Source organism: Gopherus flavomarginatus, chromosome 2, assembly GCF_025201925.1.
Source record: "Gopherus flavomarginatus isolate rGopFla2 chromosome 2, rGopFla2.mat.asm, whole genome shotgun sequence".
NCBI lineage: Eukaryota > Metazoa > Chordata > Testudines > Testudinidae > Gopherus > Gopherus flavomarginatus.
In genome coordinates this window covers 114,997,963-115,021,052 of record NC_066618.1, presented here as the reverse complement: position 1 = coordinate 115,021,052, position 23,090 = coordinate 114,997,963, and the positions used below count along the sequence as shown (strand labels likewise).

At 42.5% G+C, this 23,090-nt stretch overlaps 1 protein-coding gene across 4 annotated transcripts in view; it reads left to right on the top strand.

Annotated features, from left to right (window-relative positions):
• The window catches only part of MOCOS (molybdenum cofactor sulfurase), a 394,972-nt gene extending 372,768 nt beyond the window's left edge, over window positions 1-22,204 (top strand). For 2 of the 4 annotated variants that reach the window (XM_050937684.1, XM_050937687.1), the window contains one exon: window positions 14,072-22,204. In XM_050937684.1, coding sequence (XP_050793641.1) covers window positions 14,072-14,218 — 147 coding nt within the window. In that variant the 3' untranslated portion in view covers window positions 14,219-22,204. Of the gene's footprint in view, window positions 1-1,905; window positions 1,953-4,833; window positions 5,024-14,071 lie in introns of those variants that run through there. The other 2 variants (XM_050937685.1, XM_050937686.1) reach the window with 2 other exon arrangements.
• Window positions 22,205-23,090: the final 886 nt, after the last annotated feature.

Sequence of the window (23,090 nt, the reverse complement as noted above, 5' to 3'; positions counted from 1 at the left end):
TTTGCGAACCCACTGGTTGGGCTTTTCCTCAAGGGTATGGACAGGCTCTTCCCGCATGTGCATCAGCCGACCCCTGCTTGGGACATGAATCTGGTCCTCTCCATCCTCTCGGGGCCGCCCTTCGAGCCTCTGGCTTCGTGGTCCCTGCTGTACCTGTCATACAAGACCGCCTTCCTGGTGGCGATAACCTCGGCCTGATGGGTGTCAGAGCTTCGAGCGTTAACATCTGAGCCCCCGTAAACAGTCTTCTGCAAGGACAAGGTCCAACTTAGACCTCATCCAGCTTTCCTACCTAAGGTCGTTTCACAGTTCCACATGGGCCAAAATATCTTTCTCCCGGTGTTTTATCCGAAACCAAACGCCTCCAGCGAAGAGCGGAGGCTACACTCCCTGGATGTCCGCAGGGCCTTGGCCTTTTACATAGAGCGTACCAAGCCGTTCAGACGCTTGACCCAGCTCTTCGTCGCAGTGGCAGAAAGGATGAAGGGGCTCCCAGTCTCCTCTCAGCGAATCTCTTCGTGGATTGCGACTTGCATCGGGGAATGCTATTGTATAGCTAAGACCCTTGTTCTTCCGGTCACAGCCCACTCCACTAGGGTGCAGGCCTCCTCTGCGGCGTTCCTGGCTCAGGTTCCGACTCAGGAGATTTGTAGAGCAGCCACGTGGTCCTCCATCCACACATTCTCATCTCACTATGCTATCGTGCACCAGGCTAGGGATGATGCAGCCTTTGGTTGTGCAGTACTCCAGTCAGCAGTGATCTCCGATCCCACCTCCTAAGGTTAGGCTTGTGAGTCACCTACTTTGAATGGACATGAACAACCACTCGAAGAAGAAAAAACAGTTACTCACCTTTTAGTAACTGTTGTTTTTCGAGATGCATTGTTCATGTCCATTCCAACACCCACCCTCCTGCCCCTCTGTCAGAGTGCCAGCAAGAAGGAACTGAGGGGGGTGGAGGGTCAGCGGGCCCCTTTATAGGGCGCCATAGTGGCACCACTCCAGGGTGCACCCGGGCCGATCCTATGAACTCTGCTAGGGGAAAATCTTTCGGCTGGTGTGCATGTGGCACGCGCACATCTACTTTGAATGGACATGAACAACACATCTCGAAGAACAACAGTTACTAAAAGGTGGGTAACCGTTTTTTATCCGGCATGTTGGGAGAATGAGGGGGTGACGGTAAATCAAAAATTCCGGTTAACTAAGAGGGAGGGAGTTTGGGTATGGGAGGGGGCTTAGGGTTGAGGATTGAGGTGTGGGATGCTGTGCGGGGTACAGGTTTTGGGAGGGAGTTTAAGTGTGGGAGAGGGCTCGAGACAGGGTTGGGGCACAGGAGGGGTTTCGGGGTGCTAGATCGGGCGGCACCCCCCTTGAGCGGCTCCCCGCAAGTGGCGACATTTCTCTGCTGCTCCTAGGCAGAGGTGTGGCCAGGCAGCTCCAATCGGTGCCTCTGCCTGTAGGCACCACCCCCGCAGCTCCCATTGGCTGTGGTTCCTGGCCAATGGGAGCTGCAGAGCCAGTGCTCAGGGTGGAGCAGGGGCAGTACATGGAGCCCCTATATCCGTTCCTCCACCTAGGAGCAGCAGGGACATGTCACCACTTGCGGGAGCCATGCGAAGCCAGGTAGGGAGTCTGCTGGTCCCGCATCAACTGGACACCTGCCAACCCTACTGAAGATCAGAAATGCCAATTTATAGAGCTTTCTGGCTGATAAAGTGCCAGATAACACAGCTTTTACTGTAGTAAGTTTTTTCATGACAAAAATATACCAAAATTTAGCAACTTAGTTGCCCTACAGTAGAGCTCTGCCATCGAGCTATAATAGTAAGTTAAATTAGAGTAAGAAATACAAAGATCGTCAAATGTTTATAGCTGAAATAGTATTTTTGCCTGATTTTTCAGAGATGCAAAGCTTCATGAGCTCCAGTTGAAGACCATGGGGTCTACAAGTGCGTACCACTGCTGGAAATCAGGCCCTTTAATTTTAACTAGTGATACACAGATTGTTGTTGATAACCTAACATAAACCAGAGCAATGCAGCCTATCCAACTGCATTTATTAAAACTTTGATAATGTTGTTTTAATCAACATTCAAACACACTTGCAAAGGAAACCTGATGACTACTACCATCAATTTTAAAACAACATTAGTTAAGAATTCCATCTCACTTTTGTGACCGAGTCGAAAAAAAAAAACTCTCCTTATGTGACAGAACTCTGTGATGCTGGAGGTTCCTAGGTGTATGTTCTGTGGTAGAGTAGAAAAGACTAGACAAGCATATAAATCAAATAGAAGTCAAAAAACCCACTAACTCTACCTAGAGCGCTGCCCTATGTGAAATGTACACAGTGCATTTTCTGGGTGTCTTCGCATTAATGTTGTACTGCATTTGCTGTAATGCAGCGCCCCACTGTAGATGCAGATCACCTTGTAAGACTGGCTTGTTGTTCAGTTACCAGAATTAGTCATACTGTTGCAAACCCCATTATGCACTAGTGCAGTGTATCGATATTGCCAGTTTGTTCTGGTATAACTACTGTTCATGGATATAGCTACACCAAGGCAAATTTTCCTACCATGCATTTACTCACTAAGGGCGTGGTCCTGCAAAATTCCAAGTTTCCCCTAGGCCTGCAAAGCCTCCTTTGCTCCCAGGGATGTCACCATGAATCAGGAGTGCTCATTATCTTGCGGAATTAGACTCCAGCTTATTGGACTGTTTACACAGACTTTGCTAGAGCTAGACAATGACTTCTCTTATCTGATTAATCATAATGATACAGTACTTTACACTATGCTAGTGCCTTTCATTCCAAAGATCTGAAACACTTCTATAAACATTAATTACTGTACTTAAACTTCGCAACACACTTGTGAGTTAGTGAATTGTTTATTATATCCATTTGCTTCATGTGGTAAAATGTGGCCCACGGTGTGAGAGTTTAATTAGTCAACTGATAGACAGCAATCCCCTTGGCGATCCAGTATTGAAATCAAGGAGTGCTACCTCTCAGCCCTCTGAATTAAGTTCTAATATGCAGTGCCTTTAATGTGATGGTTACCAGTTCAAGCAAGGCTGTATTCTCATCAAGTTATAATCTGAACTAAGTAGAAAATGAAGAGAAGTATTTTAAAAAGGAAGTCTCTTCTGTCCACCTCTTTGTCAGCCCTAGCACCTCAGGCTATTGTCTTGTGGAGAATCAGACCTAACATATTTATATGTGATGTGACAAAGTTCCTCCTCTACCTTGGTGGGTCTTGCGCTTATTTGGTAGATTTGCTCACCTCAGTGATCTTTCCCACAGTCTGGGTCAACTTCTGTGTCTGATCAGGAGTTGGGAGGTTTGGGGGGAATCCAGGCCCGCCTCTACTCCGGGTTTCAGCCCAGGGCCCTGTGGATTGCAGCTGTCTATATTGCCTCCTGTAACAGCTGCATGACAGCTACAACTCCCTGGGCTACTTCCCCATGGCCTCCTCCAAACATCATCTTTATCCTCACCACAGGACCTTCCTCCTGGTGTCTGATAACGCTTGTACTCCTTAGTCCTCCAGCAGCTCACCCTCTCACTCTCAGCTCCTTGTTCCTCTTGCTCCCAGCTCCTCACACGCACTTCCTCTCCTCTGGCTCCCCCCTCACCTGATTGGAGTGAGCTCCTTTTTAAACCAGGTGCCCTGATTAGCCTGCCTTGATTGGCTCCAGGTGTTCTAATCAGCCTGTCTGCCTTAAATGGTTCTAGCAAGTTCCTGATTACTCCACTGCAGCCCCTGCTCTGGTCACTCAGGGAACAGAAAACTACTCACCCAGTGACCAGTATATTTGCCCTCTACCAGTACCCCACTGGTTTGAGTCTGTCACAGTGAATAAAGAAATATGCATTACATGAACCCATTTATGTAGTATATATATAATTGAAGTAACACTTAAGAATGTCAGTACTTTATATCTGTCACCCAAAGGAAAGATAGGGGCAGTCCTATGAAGATAAGTGTATTGCACTCAGATGCCTGCTGTTATGTATTGTGCTTTTACCACACAAGTGGTTTGACATTTTTCTCCCCTATTGTGATTAAGAGCAATGGGAAGCTAATGTTACTCCTCCCTTGCTGAGATCAGAAATATATAAAGCCATAGACCTCACAGCTCAGGACTCTCTGCGTCATTCTTGAATTGTACTGGAGAGCTGGTATGCAGAATAAAATGCCCTTGAAGTCAGAAAGGGGTAGGCACACAGAGAGATTAAGTGGTTCATAACTGCAAACTATAATCTCAGGGACTGAAAGCCTCTTTTTTTTAATAGTTAAATGTTAAAAGGACAAAATTCTAGTTTTTGTGGTCTTCAAAGTAAAATTGGCTTGGCATGGACGTCTTTTTAGGAAGGCTTGTTTTGCTATTCGTTGTCAAAAATATTGCTGATCTAATAATTTTTAAAAAATGAATAAAAATGGTAAATTTGCTTCAGTGATATTAAACACTTTTGTTTACCTTTAGTTAGCACACAGTACTCACCCAAATAAGGATTTGCACGACTATTTACACACAGCCATCTTGAAAGCTTTTTGGAAGTCATCCAGTTAGGGAGCAATAAAAATAATAATGTCACTTAGGTGGCTGATCAAAGCAGCAAATTTTGAATGGTGACTATTTGAAATAGTGTTTGAGCAATCAAAAATTCTGAAATATGTTTACATATACAATTTGTTTAATAATTTCACTTAATTAACAAATTTGTAAATATTAAAGTTGGGTCTGAAATAATTCAGAAAAATAAATTTTCAAAAAGATAAATTTAATTGTACACTGTGAATAATTTGTCCAATTCTATTCTAGAAATAAACCAAGAAGTCAATACAATAACATGTACACAGAAATATATTTGCATTATAAGTAGTAGAGTAAGTTTATTTAGAATGAGTTATGAAATTTGTGTGAAATGTGTTGCAATGTAACGTAATATTTTATTCATTTTACATTATTATGTTTCTGTTTACCTGATTTTTGCAAGTAATACAATTAAGGCACAATATTAGCTTTGCATTATGTTATGGGGATGTAATAACTTTAGTCCCAGATTTGGACCTTAGCGTCCAAAATATGGGGGTTAGCATGAAAACCTCCGAGCTCAGTTACCAGCTTGGACCTGGTACCTGCTGCCACCACCCACAGACACTCAATTCCCTCCACCCAAAGTTGAAAAAATCCAGTTTCCTGATTGGTCCTCTGGTCAGGTGCTTCAGGTGAAAGAGACATTAACCCTTAGCTATCTGTTTATGACACGCCCCCCAAATTGCAGACAGTGGGGAAGCTCACTGGCGGCGATTTCCTTCTAGAACTTGAAAATAAACAGATTAATACAACACATGCACCTTTACATATACTACTAAGTATATAACTAACAGACTTCTACATTTTAAGAAAACTTTTTAACTACTGAATTCTGGGAAACTCTCACGGGAGAGTGCATCAGCTACTTTGTTAGAAGCTCCTGTGATGTGTTGAATTTCAAAATCAAAATCTTGGAGAGCTAAACTCCAACGAAGAAGTTTCTTGTTGTTCCCCTTGGCAGTATGAAGCCACTTTAGTGCAGCATGGTCAGTTTGTAGTTGGAACCGCCGTCCCCAAACATATGGGCGTAGCTTTTCCAGGGCGTACACAATGGCATAGCATTCCTTTTCACTGACTGACCAGTGACTTTCCCTCTCAGACAGTTTCTTGCTGAGAAACACGACAGGATGGAAGTTGTGATCTGTTGCTTCCTGCATGAGCACAGCTCCTATACCACGCTCAGATGCATCGGTGGTTACTAGGAATGGCTTGTCAAAATCCGGGGCCCTGAGCACAGGGTCAGACATGAGCGTTGCCTTAAGTTGGGTAAAGGCCTTTTGACACTCATCAGTCCACTTAACTGCATTTGGCTGGGTCTTTTTGGTCAGGTCGGTCAGTGGGGCAGCGATTTGGCTGTAGTGGGGTACAAATCGCCTGTAGTATCCGGCCAAGCCTAAGAAGGATTGGACCTGCTTCTTGGACCGTGGGACAGGCCACTTTTGGATAGCATCCACCTTGGCCTGTAGGGGGTTTATGGTTCCTCGACCCACCTGGTGCCCCAGGTAAGTCACTCTGTTTTGGCCTATTTGACACTTTTTGGCCTTAACAGTTAGTCCTGCCTGCCTGATGCGCTCAAAGACCTTTTCCAGGTGTAGTAGGTGTTCGGGCCAGGAGTCCGAAAAAATGGCCACATCATCGAGGTAGGCAACTGCAAATTCTCCCAGTCCAGCTAGTAGACCATCTACCAGGCTCTGGAAGGTGGCGGGTGCATTTCGAAGGCCGAAAGGAAGGACATTGAATTCATACACCCCCGCATGGGTGACGAATGCTGACCTCTCCTTGGCAGGTTCATTTAGCGGTACTTGCCAGTACCCCTTGGTTAAGTCTATTGTAGAGATGAACTGGGCACGTCCCAACTTTTCCAATAGCTCATCGGTACGTGGCATTGGATAGTTGTCCGGACGAGTTACAGCATTTAGCTTACGGTAGTCCACGCAAAAGCGTATTTCCCCATCTGGTTTGGGTACCAGAACCACTGGAGATGCCCATGCACTGGTAGATGAGCGGATTATACCCATCTGTAGCATGTTTTGGATCTCCCGTTATATAGCAGCTTGGGCATGAGGAGACACCCGGTAGGGTGGGGTTCTGATTGGGTGAGCATTACCTGTATCAATGGAGTGGTATGCCCGTTCAGTCCGTCCTGGGGTGGCTGAGAACAATGGGGCGAAGCTAGTGCACAGCTCCTTGATTTGTTGCCGCTGCAGACGTTCCAGGGTGGTTGAGAGGTTCACCTCTTCCACGCCACCGTCTTTTTTCCCGTCGTAGTAGACACCGTCAGGCCACTCAGCGTCCTCTCCCTGGACTGTAAACTGACAAACCTGTAAGTCTCTGGAATAGAAAGGCTTGAGAGAATTAACATGGTACACTTTAGGCTTTAGTGAGGAATTGGGAAATGCTATGAGGTAGTTTACAGCTCCCAGGCGCTCTTGGACCGTGAATGGCCCTTCCCATGATGCTTCCATCTTATGGGCCTGTTGCGCCTTCAAGACCATAACCTGGTCTCCTACCTTGAAGGACCGATCTCTGGCATGTCTGTCATACCAGGCCTTTTGCTCTTCTTGAGCATCCTTTAGGTTCTCTTTAGCAAGGGCTAAAGAGTGTCGGAGGGTGCTTTGTAGGTTGCTTACAAAGTCCAGAATGTTAGTTCCTGGAGAAGGCGTAAACCCCTCCCATTGCTGCTTCACCAACTGTAATGGCCCCTTAACCTCGTGACCATACACAAGTTCAAATGGTGAAAACCCTAAACTGGGATGTGGTACAGCCCTGTAGGCAAACAGCAACTGCTGCAACACTAGGTCCCAATTATTGGAGAATTCGTTGATGAATTTTCGTATCATGGCCCCCAAAGTTCCATTGAACCTTTCCACCAGGCCATTGGTTTGATGGTGGTATGGGGTGGCAACCAAGTGATTCACCCCATGAGTTTCCCACAGTTTTTCCATGGTCCCTGCCAGGAAATTAGACCCTGAATCTGTAAGGATGTCGCAGGGCCAACCTACCCTGGCAAAGATGTCTGTTAAGGCCAGGCAGACAGTGTTAGCCCTGGTGTTGCCTAGAGCTACTGCTTCTGGCCATCGGGTAGCAAAGTCCACTAAAGTCAGTACGTACTGCTTTCCTCTGGGCGTCTTTTTTGGGAAAGGGCCCAGAATATCCACAGCTACTCGCTGAAATGGGACCTCAATTATGGGGAGTGGCTGGAGAGGGGCCTTGACCTGGTCTTGAGGCTTTCCCACTCTTTGGCATACCTCACAAGACCGGACATACTTGGCAACATCCTTGCCCATCCCCTCCCAGTGGAAGGACTTCCCCAACCGGTCCTTGGTTCTGTTCACCCCAGCATGGCCACTGGGATGATCATGGGCTAAGCTTAAGAGCTTCTCCCGGTACTTAGTTGGAACCACCAACTGTTTTTGCGGCTGCCATTCTTCCCGGTGTCCACCAGAAAGAATGTCCTTGGTCTATAACAAACCGGGATCGATTAGAAGAGCTGAGAGGCGGTGGGGTGCTCCGTGCCGCCGCCCAAGCTTTCTGAAGGCTGTCATCCGCTTCCTGCTCAGTCTGGAACTGTTCCCTTGAGGCTGGGGTCACCAGTTCTTCCTCAGACTGTGGACTTGGGCTTGGTCCCTCTGGAAGCGATGTAGGTGATGGGGTTGTTTCCGTTGCTGGTGAACCGCTCTCCGCTGGTGCACCTGAGGGTATTTCAGGCTCCGGCTGAGCCTTTTGGGTATGGCTGTCTGTTGCTTCTGCCAGTTTTGGCTCGCTGGCGCCCTCTGGCGTTGAGTTTGAAGATGGGGTTGCACTTGCTGGTGCTGGTTGCTGTTCCAGTTCCGGGCCTGGGACTGGAGATGCTGTGGCTGTTTCAGTGGTAGGCATGGAATCTGGGTCCACTACCTCTGTCTGGGTCTCTGGTAACACAGACGGGGCCTCTGTGGACGGTTCAGGAACAGGAATGGGTCTGGAAGCTTGCCTGGTTTGGCTACGTGTAACCATTCCCACTCTCTTGGCCCGCCTCACCTGGTTGGCCAAGTCTTCCCCCAGTAGCATGGGGATAGGATAATTGTCATAGACTGCAAAAGTCCACATTCCTGACCAGCCTTTGTACTGGACAGGCAGTTGAGCTGTAGGCAAGTCTACAGCTTGTGACATGAAGGGGTAAATTGTAACTTTGGCCTTTGGGTTGATGAATTTGGGGTCAACGAAGGATTGGTGGATAGCTGACACTTGTGCCCCCGTGTCTCTCCACGCAGTAACCTTCTTTCCGCCCACTCTCAAATTTTCCCTTCGCTCCAAGGGTATTTGAGAGGCATCCGGGCCTGGGGATCTTTGGTGTGATGGTGGTGTAATGAATTGCACTCGCATGGTGTTCTTGGGACACTTGGCCTTGATATGTCCCAGTTCATTACACTTAAAGCATCTTCCATCTGATGGGTCACTGGGCCGAGGTGAGTTACTGGAGACTGGTGAGGTTGAAGGGTAGGGTATCTGTGGCTTTACTTGGGTGGTATGTGGGGTCTTTGGCTGTCCTCGGTTGTAGGGTTTATGGTCTGTGTGCCCCCTGGGGTAGTCGTTCCCCTTGACAGTAGCTTTCTTGCTTTCTGCCAGTTCCATCCATTTGGCTCCAATCTCCCCCGCCTCAGCGATATCTTTGGGATTTCCATCTTGTATGTACTGTGTGATGTCTTCCGGAACACCATCCAAGAACTGTTCCATTTGTATGAGGAGGTTTAGTTCTTCCAAGGTTTGAATGTTGTTTCCTGTTATCCAGGCCTCATAGTTTTTTGCAATGTAGTAGGCGTGTTTGGGAAATGACACCTCGGGTTTCCACTTTTGGGTTCTGAAGCGCCGACGGGCATGATCTGGGGTTATCCCCATCCTGTATCTGGCCTTGGTTTGAAAAAGTTTATAGTCATTCATTTGGTGCTTAGGCATTTCAGCTGCCACCTCTGCTAAAGGTCCACTGAGCTGTGACCTCAATTCTACCATGTACTGGTCTTCGGGAATGCTGTACCCAAGACAGGCTCTTTCAAAGTTTTCCAAGAAGGCCTCGGTGTCATCACCTGCCTTGTAGGTGGGAAATTTCCTGTGCTGTGGAGCAATAATTGGCGCCGGGTTGTTAGGGTTGGCTGGCACAGGCAGCCCAGCTTTTGCCAACTCCAGTTCATGTTTTCTCTGTTTTTCCTTCTCTTCATTCTCTTTTTGTTGTTTTTCCATTTCTTTTTGTTGTTTTTCCATTTCTTTTTGGTGCTTTTCCATTTCTCGGCGGTGCTTTTCCATTTCTCGGCGGTGGGCCACCTCTTCTTCTTCTAGTTTTCTTTTGTGTGCTGCCTCTTGGGCTGCCTGTTCTCTTTGGAAGGCTGACAGTTTCATGCTTTCTTCCTTTTCTTTCATCTCCATCTCTTTTTGTTTTATTTCCAGTTCCTGTTTGTGTTTTTCCATCTCTCGCCTGTGTTCAGCTTCTCTGAATTGCTCTTCAGCCTCAATTTTTGCCTTAGAAGTCATGATTCCTGTTTTCTTGTGTTGGGATGCCCTCCGGTGTTTATCTTCTGAACTGCAGGTTCTCTGTTGCCTCCTGAAGTCTGCCTAGCAACAGTGCTTTTTTCCTTTTCTCTCTCTAGCTAATGTTCAATGAAGGGAAACCAGAAAAACCACTTTATTTGCATGCATATAAGTGCTGGTACTTGCCTCCTAATGGGAGGGCTATTGCATGACAAAAGACCCTTAACATGCAAGCCACAAACTGCCAGAGAGAGCAGAAAAAAAAATTCTCTTTGGTTCCCTTTTAAAACCAACTGCTTCTCTCTCTGCTAAAAAGCCCTTAGCAGAGAAAAGAAAAATATAATATTCCTACTGGCTTCTGGATTCTGTCTATATCCCACCAGCTGCCACTCATGTAATAACTTTAGTCCCAGATTTGGACCTTAGCGTCCAAAATATGGGGGTTAGCATGAAAACCTCCAAGCTTAGTTACCAGCTTGGACCTGGTACCTGCTGCCACCACCCAAAAAATTAGAGTGTTTTGGGGCACTCTGGTCCCTCTGAAAAACCTTCCCTGGGGACCCCAAGACCCAAATCCCTTGAGTCTCACAACAAAGGGAAATAATCCTTTTTCCCTTCCCCCCTCTAGGTGCTCCTGGAGAGATACACCGACACAAGCTCTGTGAAACTACACAGAGGGACTCCCCCTCTCCGTTCCCAATCCTGGAAACAAAAAGTACTTTCCTATTCCCCCAGAGGGAATGCAAAATCAGGCTAGCGATCCAACACACAAATCTCCCCTTGATTTCTTCCTCCCACCAATTCCCTGGTGAGTACAGACTCAATTTCCCTGAAGTAAAGAAAAACTCCAACAGGTCTTAAAAGAAAGCTTTATATAAAAAGAAAGAAAAATAAGTACAAATGTTCTCTCTGTATTAAGATGATACAACACAGGGTCAATTGCTTAAAAGAATATTGAATAAACAGCCTTATTCAAAAAGAATACAAATCAAAGCACTCCAGCACTTATATTCATGCAAATACCAAAGAAAAGAAACCATATAACTTACTATCTGATCTCTTTGTCCTTACACTTAGAAACAGAAGACTAGAAAGTAGAACTACTTCTCCAAAGCTCAGAGAAAGCAGGCAGGCAGAAAACAAAGACACAGACACTCAATTCCCTCCACCCAAAGTTGAAAAAATCCAGTTTCCTGATTGGTCCTCTGGTCAGGTGCTTCAGGTGAAAGAGACATTAACCCTTAGCTATCTGTTTATGACAGGGGAAAGAAACCAATTCCCAGTAGGTTAACTACAAGGCTAAAAGCAAATAATTGATGCCCTTGAAGAAAGCAGTTTATTGCCAAGAAAAAGCAAAGTGGAGTAATCATTTAATGCAATAGAAGATTTTTAAATAAACCAGACAGTAATATCTGAATTTTAATGTTATGGCTAATCTGGATCATATCTTGGTAGCTACAGTTTTTGAAAAGCACCTTGATACATCATTACCACCTTAATGGTTTTCAGAATTTCTATACAGCACTGGTTCTCAAATATGTTACCATTGTACCACACTTGAAATAGCAGTGCAAATTAGCTCAGGCCTCACCTTCACATGTGATAGAGACGATATTCACATACATCAATTATTCACTAAATAGCGAATCATTGAGAGTGAAGGAGGAAAGCTGCACTGGCCCCTGGTGGCAAGGAGGAGTCATTTATGATAAACACTGGTAAGTCCTGGCAGCCCTGCTGGATGTCTGAGATCCTAGCAAGTCTGTGGAAACATATATAAGGAATTTAAAAAAAAAAAAAAATCCCATGCAGTTTTTCTTATTTTCAAGATTGTAAATTAAAAACTGAGACAAGAGTTTCAGGCCTACTGAGACACTCTCCAGGCCCCTGCTCTTCAGTATTCACCTTGCCTAAAAGGAGAAGACCTCTGCATTGAGCCATGCTCACTAATTCTGCATTAAGACTTAAAATTATTGTATATTTCCATGTTACCTTCCTTTCATAGGACAAGAAAAGTATCAAGCATACTTTTCTAAACTCAGCTACTACCTGGTTGTTATTTACAAAAGACTCATTTACTTAACAAATATTTAATTAACCTGATTAGGTTTGCTCTATTTCTCAATTTCAGTTACTTTATTTGAATTCTGAAAATGGAGCTACTCAGAAAATGGAGACGGGGTTTTATGGAAAATTATGACTCTTTGTCAAAAGGCTCAACCTGAATTTTTTACAGTTTTCAAAAATTGAAAACTGAAAAAAAATTGCCTGTGGACTGCCAGAAACAAAAAAATTGATCAAAATCTGCAATAAAAAAGGAAACACTTCAGTTTTCAGCTGAAAATTTTCTGTTTTCGGGTTTCGGTTTTTCCAATGAGAAATCAAAAAATTTTGAGTCAAGCAGACATTTTATGTGAAAATCTTCATTTAGTTCAAATCTCAATTTTCACTTTTAAAAAAGTTTTAATGCATAAGTGACAATTTTCTTTATGTAAAACTATTCTAAGGATTTGGGAATATTTTTCAAGATAGCAAGACTGATAGCAAGGCCTTTCTTGCACATTTTTAAAATTACCAGCAGTTAGGAAACAAAAGCATGTTGGGGAAAACAAACCTGAATCACCTCAGTAGTGATCAGTTTATTTAACATAACATTTAAAATATACATGCAAACATCTGTTGCAGTCACTGGGACTATTCATATGCTTATATTAAGCATGTGGTCAGTACTTTGCTGGACTGGGGCCAGACTGCTCATCACCTTAGAGAATCAAACTGCAGCGCACAAGATAGATGAAAGGTCAAGGAGTAAGGCTAAGTTTTTGTCATGTATATTTTTAGTAAAAGTCATGGACAGGTCATGGGCAATAAACAAAAATTCACAGAAGACTGTGACCTGTCCCTAACTTTTACTAAAAATATCCCTGACAAAATAGGGAGGCGGGGTCAGCACCCACTGCTGCTGGAGCTCTCAGGGCCACCCACCATGGCTGGGCGGCTGTGAGGAGTCATCTGCCGCCTATCACAGGGTGTCCCCATCAGTGTGGGGGCTGGGAGCGACCGGGGGTGGGGACTGGCTAGGAGCTCCAGCCAGGCAATAGAAAATGTCATGGAGGCCAATGGAAGTCACGGATTCTGTGACTTCTGTGACCTCCATGACATAATCATAGCCTTATCAATGAGTGAAGCAGCTGTGCAATATTGTTTATCTCCATTGTTCAGTATTCACATGTATCACAGGGATATATATATATATATATATATATATATATATATATATATCCTTGTGATACATGTGAATATTTATAAATATTTATATATTTATATATATTTATATATATATTTATATATATATATAAATATTTCTAATATTTATCTGTTGGATGGCTTCACAGCTAATGACAGACACCAAGCTACAGCATTACTAATCAACACAATTCAGAATATTTTCAGTAAAATTTACCAAAATATTCATGAAAACAGATGAAGGGAACATTCACAAAGGCTAATCAGAACGAAGTTCTATTAACAAAGCAAATAATGCATGGTAGGAGATGCAAAGCTTTGCTTCACTATTTGAACATATGTGCAGCCTTACGCTGTTTAGGCTGTGGAAATTGAGCTCAGAAATACATTAAATATATTTCTCAGAAAGCCAGAATGCTAATTAGATTACGAGGTTGTGAGGAGTGTAAATTAAATAGGTAAGCTAAGGGACTGATGACGAAATATTCTTCTATTTGTCCAGTTACTTTCTAGGTCTGCGTCTTGAATAACTTGACATTGACTCTTGGTTACCAGTCTGTTGTATTTAATTAATGAAAAACTATTTAATAACATAGAGTTGGTAGTTTTGTCCTTATAGCAACATTGTTCTTATGAACATTATCTTTGTCATGAAATCTACTGGAGATTTGACAGTTCTGGATCTGGCATACACTGATTATTTTTTCTTGTTCTTCAGACAAACTTTGGCATATATCTGATGAACCAGTCCTTGTGCTCATCTCTTCCAAATATCTTGTCAGTGGGATCTCAAGTATTTCCAGTGTTGAAGGAGGATGGAGAAATTCCAAGTCCTCTATCCAATGAAGAAAAAACTTCAGGATAGTGTCTTTGGCTGGACAAGTTGTACATGCATAATTAAGGCTCTTTAACAAACACATTACATGTATTTAAAAAATCTGGTAATTATTAAAAAAAATCTATGGATTTGTTTCTGATTTTATTCTACTCAAATTATTTTTTTGTTTGATGAAGATGTTAGAATCCTCAGTCTGTACATACCCAGTAATTACACACCACCTACTCTTTTTTAAACCCTCCCATGAATATGTTGCATCAGTCCTAACAACTCACTTAACTCAGCTGCTTCAAGATGCAACAGGTTTGGGCAAGATTTATTGCAGGGTGGATGACTCCAATACTAAGTTTAATGTTGTTGCCATAAAAAATATCTTAATGATCTTAATGGTCTGCTCTTCCCTGATCCCGAAATGAGTCCAACAATTTATGATACTCTCTTCAAGGGTGTTCTCATCCTTTTAGAGGATCTGAAGTCCGATTACTGAGCTTAGGCTGGTTGTTCAGTCTATTGCATTATGGTAGGTGAAATTCCAACCCTACTGAAGTCATTGTCAGAACTTCCACTTGGTATGCTATGGAGTTTCCCTGGGTTAATGCTGGCGCAGGCTGTCCATAAGGCTTTTGACCTGCAGCAACCCTTGGTTATTTCAAATTTGAATAGAGCCTGAGAGCACAACAGTAGGCCTGCTGAGAATCTTGTGTCAAACAGTCAGTCTGAAGCAGGAATTATTAACATAGAGTCATAGAGTTTAAGGCTAGATCATCTCTGGTCTCCTGTACATCAGAGGCCACCAACACCAGCCAGGACACACACACTAAACACAGCAGCTAAAATTAGGTCAAAGTATTACAGCCCACAGGAAACTAAACTGTTATGTGAATAGAGAGAGACCAAGGTGTATGAATATCTGAGGCTGCTGCAATGACAAGGAATTGACTGAGAGATACTCAGATATACCAAGTGACCCCCACCCTGTGCTGCAGAGGAAGATAACGCCCGCATCCCAAGATCACTGACAATCTGACTCTGAGGAAAATCACTTCCCAACCCAACATATGGTGATCAATTAGATCCTGAGCATGTAAGCAAGAACTAGCCAGCTAAGCGTGTGTGTGTGTGTGTGTGAGAGAGAGAGAGAGGGAATGCTTGGTAGCACCTCAGAGCACTGGTTCTCCCCATCAAGTGTCCCATCTCCAGCTGTGGCTTTCTCTGATGTTTCAGAGGATTTAAGAGCAGAAGACATAAACTATAAAGGACCCCCAGGCCTACCAGGCTCTTCCCCCTACCATTACAAGCAACCCTATCATATAACCCCTCTCTCAAATTTATCCAGTTGTCTCTTAAAACTAATAAAAGTTGCTTGCTCTCTTGATTCCTATTGGGAGGCTGTTCCAGAACCTCACTTCTCTGAAGGATAGACATTTTCTAATTTCCAGCCTGAATTTGTTCATGGACAGTATATACCCATGTGTTCTTGTGCCAGTTTTATCCTTTAGTTTAAATAGCTCTTTGTCCTCCCTAGTGTGCATCCCCTGATATATTTATAGAGAATAATCATGTCCGCCTTTAGCCTTCTTTTTGCTAGACAAAAGAACCCAAGCTCTTCCAGTCTCCTCTCATAAGACAGGCCCTCCGTTCCCCTGAGCTCCTAGTAGCTCTTCTCTGCAACAGTTCCAATTTGAATTAATCTTTCTGGAATGGAGGTGACCAGAAATGTACACAGTATTCCAAATGAGGTCTTACTAGTGCCTTGTACAATGGTATTAATATTTGTCTATCTCTACTGGAACTGCCTTGCTTGATAGGATCACTTTTTTTTGCTGCTGCATCACATTGGTAGCTCATAGACATCCTGTGATTAACCAATACACCCAGGACTCTCTCCTCCTCTGCCGCTTCCAACTGATGAGCCATATCCAAGTCTGACCTGGGGATTTATAGCAGACCTCTAACACTATCCCAATAGAATCTCTTCTACAATCCTTCCCTAAAGTGATGTTGAGGCAAACAGATTCTGTTTTGTCCATGGTATCACTTAGTATTTCTTTGCCATTTACTGGGGTGACATTCCCCAGGGTACAGTCTGGACTGATGGACAGCTGTGTCCCCTCAATCACTAACCTGGGGTGGCTTTTATGCTGCTTTGTTAAGAACTACCACTCCTGGTCTGTTCACACACAGCCTCTAGCAAGCAAAATCACTCCCAGCTGAAATATATGAGTGCTTCTAGCCAGCCACTCCTGAATTATATTGCACAGCAACACCCACAAACTTCCAGTTACAGACTTGTCCCCAGAAATGTGCGTCATGTACCGCCTGGCTCTTTCCTTCTGGACAATACAAGCTTATAGAAAGTCCATCATTTTATTAAAAGAAAATGATATGCACAAAACCTGTTGGCTCAAATGGAAATTGCCAAACAATTAAATCTAAACAAACACTGGTTTAGATAAAACAAGTTTATTAACTACAGAAATATTTTAAGTGATTACAAGTAATGAGGCATAAAAGTCAGAATTGGTTACAAAGAAATAAAAGGTAAAACACAAACTAATACCTAACTTAACAAGGTAAATGAATTTAAAGCAAAGGTTTTTCTCACCACATGTTTTTACCGGCTGAATGCCTTCAGTCAGGAGTCCTCCCCCAGTTCAATGTTCCTTTAGGTATCATTAATGCCATGAGAAGAGAGGTGATTTAGGGGCCTTTGTGCCTCATTTTTATATCTTTTCCTCCTTTTTGAGAATCATCTCCAGCTCAGGTTCAAGTGACAGTAAGTCTGTTTCTTTGCTGAGCTGTAAATGTCTCGCTCACAACATTCTTCCTGCCAAAGAATGGCTGTTTAACCAGGTGACAGTTCATTTGATTATGTTTACACCTGGGTGAGGTGTTGGCTAGCCTTTTGTCTCTGTGGAACTGGTCTGAAGCTGTTTTCCCAGACTTGGAACATGCCTTATGAAGTAGAAGTTCATAACTTTACATACAGTGTTGCCTCACAGATTTTACCAGGACAATAAATGCTCAGCAGATTCTGAGTTTTCAAACGATCTCTCAAAAGGCAAACTTTGTATAGAATGTATCAGAGCCTTGTAAATAGGGTTATCATAAGAGTACAGATTGTCACAGCCGCTTCGTTGAAGAGCAGTTCTATCCCGCCACCTTTACCTTTATTTCTCTCTCTCCTAAACAGCACAAACACATCACTATCTATGTATTCCAGCCAAGAGTGCTATTCCACCATGTCTGTAATCTCTGTAATATCTGGTTTGACCTCCTGCATCAGTAGTTCAGTTCCTCCATTTTATTGCCCAGACATCTTGCATTTGTGACAAGTATCTCAGTTGTTTTCCTCAGACCTCACCGTTTTCTAGATGAATTAAATATAGTCCTTTCACCTCCCTGAGTACTACTCCAAACAATATTTGTGCTTTCTTTCTCCTTGCAGTCCAGACCCTTACCTTATGATGATCCATTATCCTTTACTATTTCTTCATTTAGCTAGTTTTAATTCCGGGCCTTGAAGCCAGACATGGAGATTTTAGGAGTTTCTCCCAACCTTGTCCCTTCATATTTCTGAGCTGAAAGCCTTTTTTTATCAGTTCTGCCAGTCTTGATCCCCAAAGGTTAATGCCTCAGGTACACAAGTGAAGTCCACCTGTCAAAGAAGTCATATTTCTGTGAAGACCACCCAATGGTTGATTATCCCAAAACCTTCCTTGTAGCACCAGTCCTTGAGCCATCTGTTTATCTTCATTATTTTGTCATGCCTTCACCCTCCTTCTCTAGGGACCAGATGTATTCCCCTGAAGATCACCTGAGCTTTCACTTCTTTAAGCATCTTACACAGCAAAGCATCATCATCTTTGACCCATTCCAGTGAAAATCTAATAGTGTCATTCATCCCAACATGCAGCACAGTTAGTGGCATTTTTTCCCTTACTCCCATCAGGACCCTTTTCAGCCTTACATCCAGATCTCATATCCTTGCTCCTGACAGCACATACTTCTGTTCTCTGAATCTGGTCTGCTGACAGACCGTTGATTCGTCTTAGTATAAGAACCCAATCACATAGATCAGTATCTTCCTGATGTTGGTATCAGTCTGTTTTTTCCGCTCTCTCGCAGTCCCCTGTACATAAATCTCATTTTTTTTTATGCTCTGGTACCTAACTATCTCCATTGCCTCTTCCTCTCTTTGGCAGGGATTGGCGTCATTTCTATTCTTCTTCACCACCCCATCTGCTGTCTGTTTCTCGTTGTTTCCCAATGCAGCAAACCTGTTTATCCATTGAACCCCTATTAGCTGATCTCTTTCTCTGCCTTGTCCTTAGTGTCACGTTTTTCCATGGATCACACGGCTGTTCTGCACTCTGCCTTCCAGATCCTTTTGTTCAGCAGGCATCCACAAATCTTGAGTTGTCTGTACCACCTCCTCTTTTCTACTGCATTATACCTTCAAATTCCCATCTGAATTTCATCATTGTGTGTAGCTCCACCTTTAACCCTTGGATCTTTTCTGCCCTGACCTTTATCATGCATCTAGCATGCATTAAGTAGCTTCCATCAGATACCCATTCAAGGATGATATATCTCTCGTAGCTTCTGCATCATACCATCTATTTTGTCTCCTCTCCTCCACTGGTCACTTCTAGTGTGCCTCTGTAGCCATCATTGTCTTCTCTTCCTAATCCCTACTCCTAGAAAAAAAAAGGATGACCTTTGTGATGGAATGCCCCCCTTTTGGGGTACCACTGAACCCACCTGTTCCACCAGTCTGGGATCTCTTACACTGCTCTGCTGAGCCAGGCCTCCTCTAGCACACACAGAGGTAGGGACACACCCAGCTGCAGAAAGACACAGACACTGAAATCAGCTCTGCATGGGAAGGTTTTCAGCTAGGGAATTGCCCAGCACTCAAGTGCACACCCCCTCTGGAGTGTAAACCCAAAACTGTATAGTTTTGCTCTGCACAGAGAACTGTACAGTGTAAGCTAATTGAAATTCGCCTTCTCCGTCAAAGTAGAGGAAGATATGCACAGCTTTTTGCCCCCCTCTCCCAGTTATGAATTCCACAAACTGGGTTTAGAGAAAACAAAAACAAGTTTATTAACTACACAAGGTAGATTTTAAGTGATTATACGGGATAGCAAACAGATCAAAGCACATTACTGAACAAATAAAACAAACACTCAAACTAAGATTAATGCATTAAAAAGTCTGGTTACAAGTAGTAATTTCTCACCCTAAATGTTGTTTTAGGCATTTCTTTCACAGGCCAGACACCTTTTCCAGCTTGGGCTCAGTCCTCCTCTCCCCTTTTCTCTTTGTTTTGTAGACGTTTCCAGCGGTCATCCTGGGTGGGGAGTCAGTGAAGAATGAACCAAAATTAACTCGCTTGCCTTAAATAGGATTTACATATGTCAGGAATCCTTTGTTTCCCAGTTTGATCCCCACTCCTCTATTAGTGGAAAAATACTAATAATCCAAGATGGACTCCAGTACCAGTTGACATGATCACATGACCTTGCAGTGTCAAAGCAGCCATGAGTCAAGATTGTTTGCAGCATCCCAGGAAACTTCTCAGGAAGGTGGGAGATTAGCATCTTCAAAGTCTTATTGTTCCCCCTAATGGCCCTGTCTGGTAGGTGTTCCCCAGGTGTAAACCCACTTGTAATTGATACATAGTCAATATTCCTAACTTCAGATACAGAAATGATACATGCATACAAATAAGATAATCACATTCAGTAAATCATAACATTTCCAATGATACTTCATGTGACCCATCTTATATAAAACATATCTTAGTTATGCCATATTCATATAGTAACACATCTCTATGAAGAATATGGGGGGTAATGTCACAACCCCCCACCCTGGCCCTCAAACTCTCACTGAAACTGCTAGCCAGTCTTTGCTCCAATGTTTGCTATTGACTGGCTTGTACACCTAGCCAAACTAGATCATCACTGCTCCCTTGTTAAGCAATATTAGCAAACACTGGATCAAGTCAGGACATAAAATCACCATTTTCCTCTCAGGCCAAATGCCCAACTAACTCCACTGTTAGTTGCTAGCTGTTCAATGCCTTGCACAGAATCCGATGTATTGGAGAGAGGGAATGTATCCAAACCACTGTAAATCTGAAAAGCTCAGGAAGGCTCTTATTCTTTTAAAGAACTGGTTTCCCATCCATAGCCCTACAATTCAGTCTGAAATGGCTGTAATAAATCTCTAAATAGCTAGCTTTGTGATGGAAATTAGGAAAAACATTATCTATTTCTTACATGTAGGAGTTACCCTAATATTCAGAAAAAAGAGGTGTTTTATGTTTATCGAAACTGTCATTTTTTTCTAGTAATGCATAATATTTAACAACCATAATATTGTACCTAAACATTTACTTTGAATACCATGGTATGTGTGTATGTATTAGCTAATTAGCTGATGCTTGTAACAAGCAAGTATTTGGGATTATTGAAATGCAGTTTCCTGATATTTAAATCCTTAATTTTTTCATTCTTTCTTTTAATTATCTGTCATAAAAACCATTGTTTTATTGGATACAATGTCAGTGCTGTTCTGACAGATTCCATGTGAGAAGACCTGCTGTATTTTGGCCTTCAGATGATCTCTGGCATCTTTTTCTGCTTGACCTTACCTTTCCAATATGTCGTTTGTTTAAAATGGCACAAGAATTAGAAAAGAAAATAGCTTCACTTTACGTGTTATTGGATATACAACAGAATACATCACTTTACTACAAAATAGCTTGACAACTGGTGGTTGTGAATAGCTTTAGTACAGTGTAAGATAACTAAGGATGAGAGAATTTGAACTGTAAAAAAGTCATGCTTGGTCACTTTGACCTATTATTTACAATGCCACTATGCTTTATCTGTCCTGTGGTTTAGTAATATTAGAACAACAATCATTTTGTAATTTAACAGAAACTTTCCCTCATATATGAACATATTCAACAGCATTATTGTGCATTTCGCAGAAGGTGTATTCTTGTGCTATGATGACAGAAAATTCTACACTGCATTAGACTGATGTATCTGACATACGGAATCTCTCACTTCAGCAGGTGATTTTATTTTTCCTCCTAATAAGAGGAGCTCTCCCATCAGCATCAAGATGTTGTTTTTCCCATGAGTGATGGCAAATTATTCATGATACCAAGCACTTTGTAGAAAAACTAGAAATTAGAACATTTTAAATTACATGTCCTGTAAGTTTTATATGAGAATATCCTTACAGTAATGTGAAAACATTGTAAGAAAGAGCCTTTTGTAGTGCAAGGCCAAGTCTCACAGTAATGAAAAAGCTATAAATACCTCAATAGAATATATATTCAATAGATAGAGTTTACTTGTCATTTTGATTGGTTACACTTCCACATTCTGAGAATATAGGAAAAAGACAGTTTCATGGGACATAGAATTTTGCAAATAGGTACTCCAGCTGCTGCAAAAATAAGTTTTTTAATGCATATCTACCATTACTTCAATCTCTTTGTGGAAGAAAATCAACCTAATAAAAGTCTTTCCAGAATAATGTACATAGTAAGTTTTCTATGTATTGGAAGACCAAACCCATATTTCCTTACAATAAATTATTCACGTGCATTCCATTTTCTGTGTGGCTTAACTCCTCAAATCTAAGGAAAAAATAATTATTACACATTCTAATAATAGCTAAGAGGTTAATGGAAATCATTGTTAAATGGAAATCAGTATTTTGACCCTACGTCTCCAAACTTTTGGTTCCTTAACATGATTAGGAAATGTCAGACACAATCTATAGATATGTTTTTGACAAGCATTTTACAAAAAGTGGACCAAATCACAAAGTCATCATGCAGTTAAAATTCCCATAAAAGCCGAATGAAGGACTGAGTAAGGACCTCAGAAGCTGTCTCTATATTAAGATTATGCTAGGCATTTCTTCTTTTTCTGATTTCTTCTCTTTCAAAAATGAGATCAATAAAATATATATTGCATCTGACATGCCTATCTGTGTAGTAAACTCATCATTATGGAATGCAACTAACTTTGAATTCACTGAGCGTTGATGGCACTAACCATCTTGAAGTAGAGTTCCCTATATTTTAATGCCATTTGCAGAAATACCTCTAATAGTGGTACTTCTACGTACATGTAGCACAGTACTAGTAAGTCATTGTTTTTCCCACTGCTCACTTGCCGTTTTTTGGAGGATCATTTTCAACAGAAGTGTCTTCAGAAAAAAGAAGGCAGTTGGAGGTAGCAAGCTTTAAGATTCACCATTAAAAAGTCAGCAAGAGTATCTGAAATACATACTACCCATTGCAGTACACAGAACATGAAAAAAAATCCCCCCAAATGCCTTTTTAATAGGCGCTACTGAGCCCATCTAATTTGAAATACCCCAGCAGAAATGGTGAATGCACAGTTCCCATTTTTCTTCAGCCACTATTTCCACAACACAATCCATGACTAGAATGAAAGTGCCTCAGTAGCACTCAAGACTAACAGGTAGTCTTGGAGCCTGAGTACATGTATGGAGAGGCAAATGGGTTCTATGAAGATCGTTTGTTCCATCCCCATTTTGTGCCAATAATAATGTTAGACTGTAAGTTCAGCCAAACTCGAGTGGGTAATATTTTCCATTTAATTAACGGACAGTTGCAAATATTGGAAAGTTCCCAGTGTGATCATCATATTGCAACTTTATGACTAATCTGGAGTGATGCAGTTCTGGAAATGTATTCTGTAATTATGCATACTCTTGCATTCATTTGGGTATCCTTATTCCTGCTGTGAGCCAGTCAACTCCAGACTCAGAGCCAACACTCACCAGCAGAGTGCAAATACTCAAAGGGTGTTAACATCAGCTCTCCAAGAATTATCAG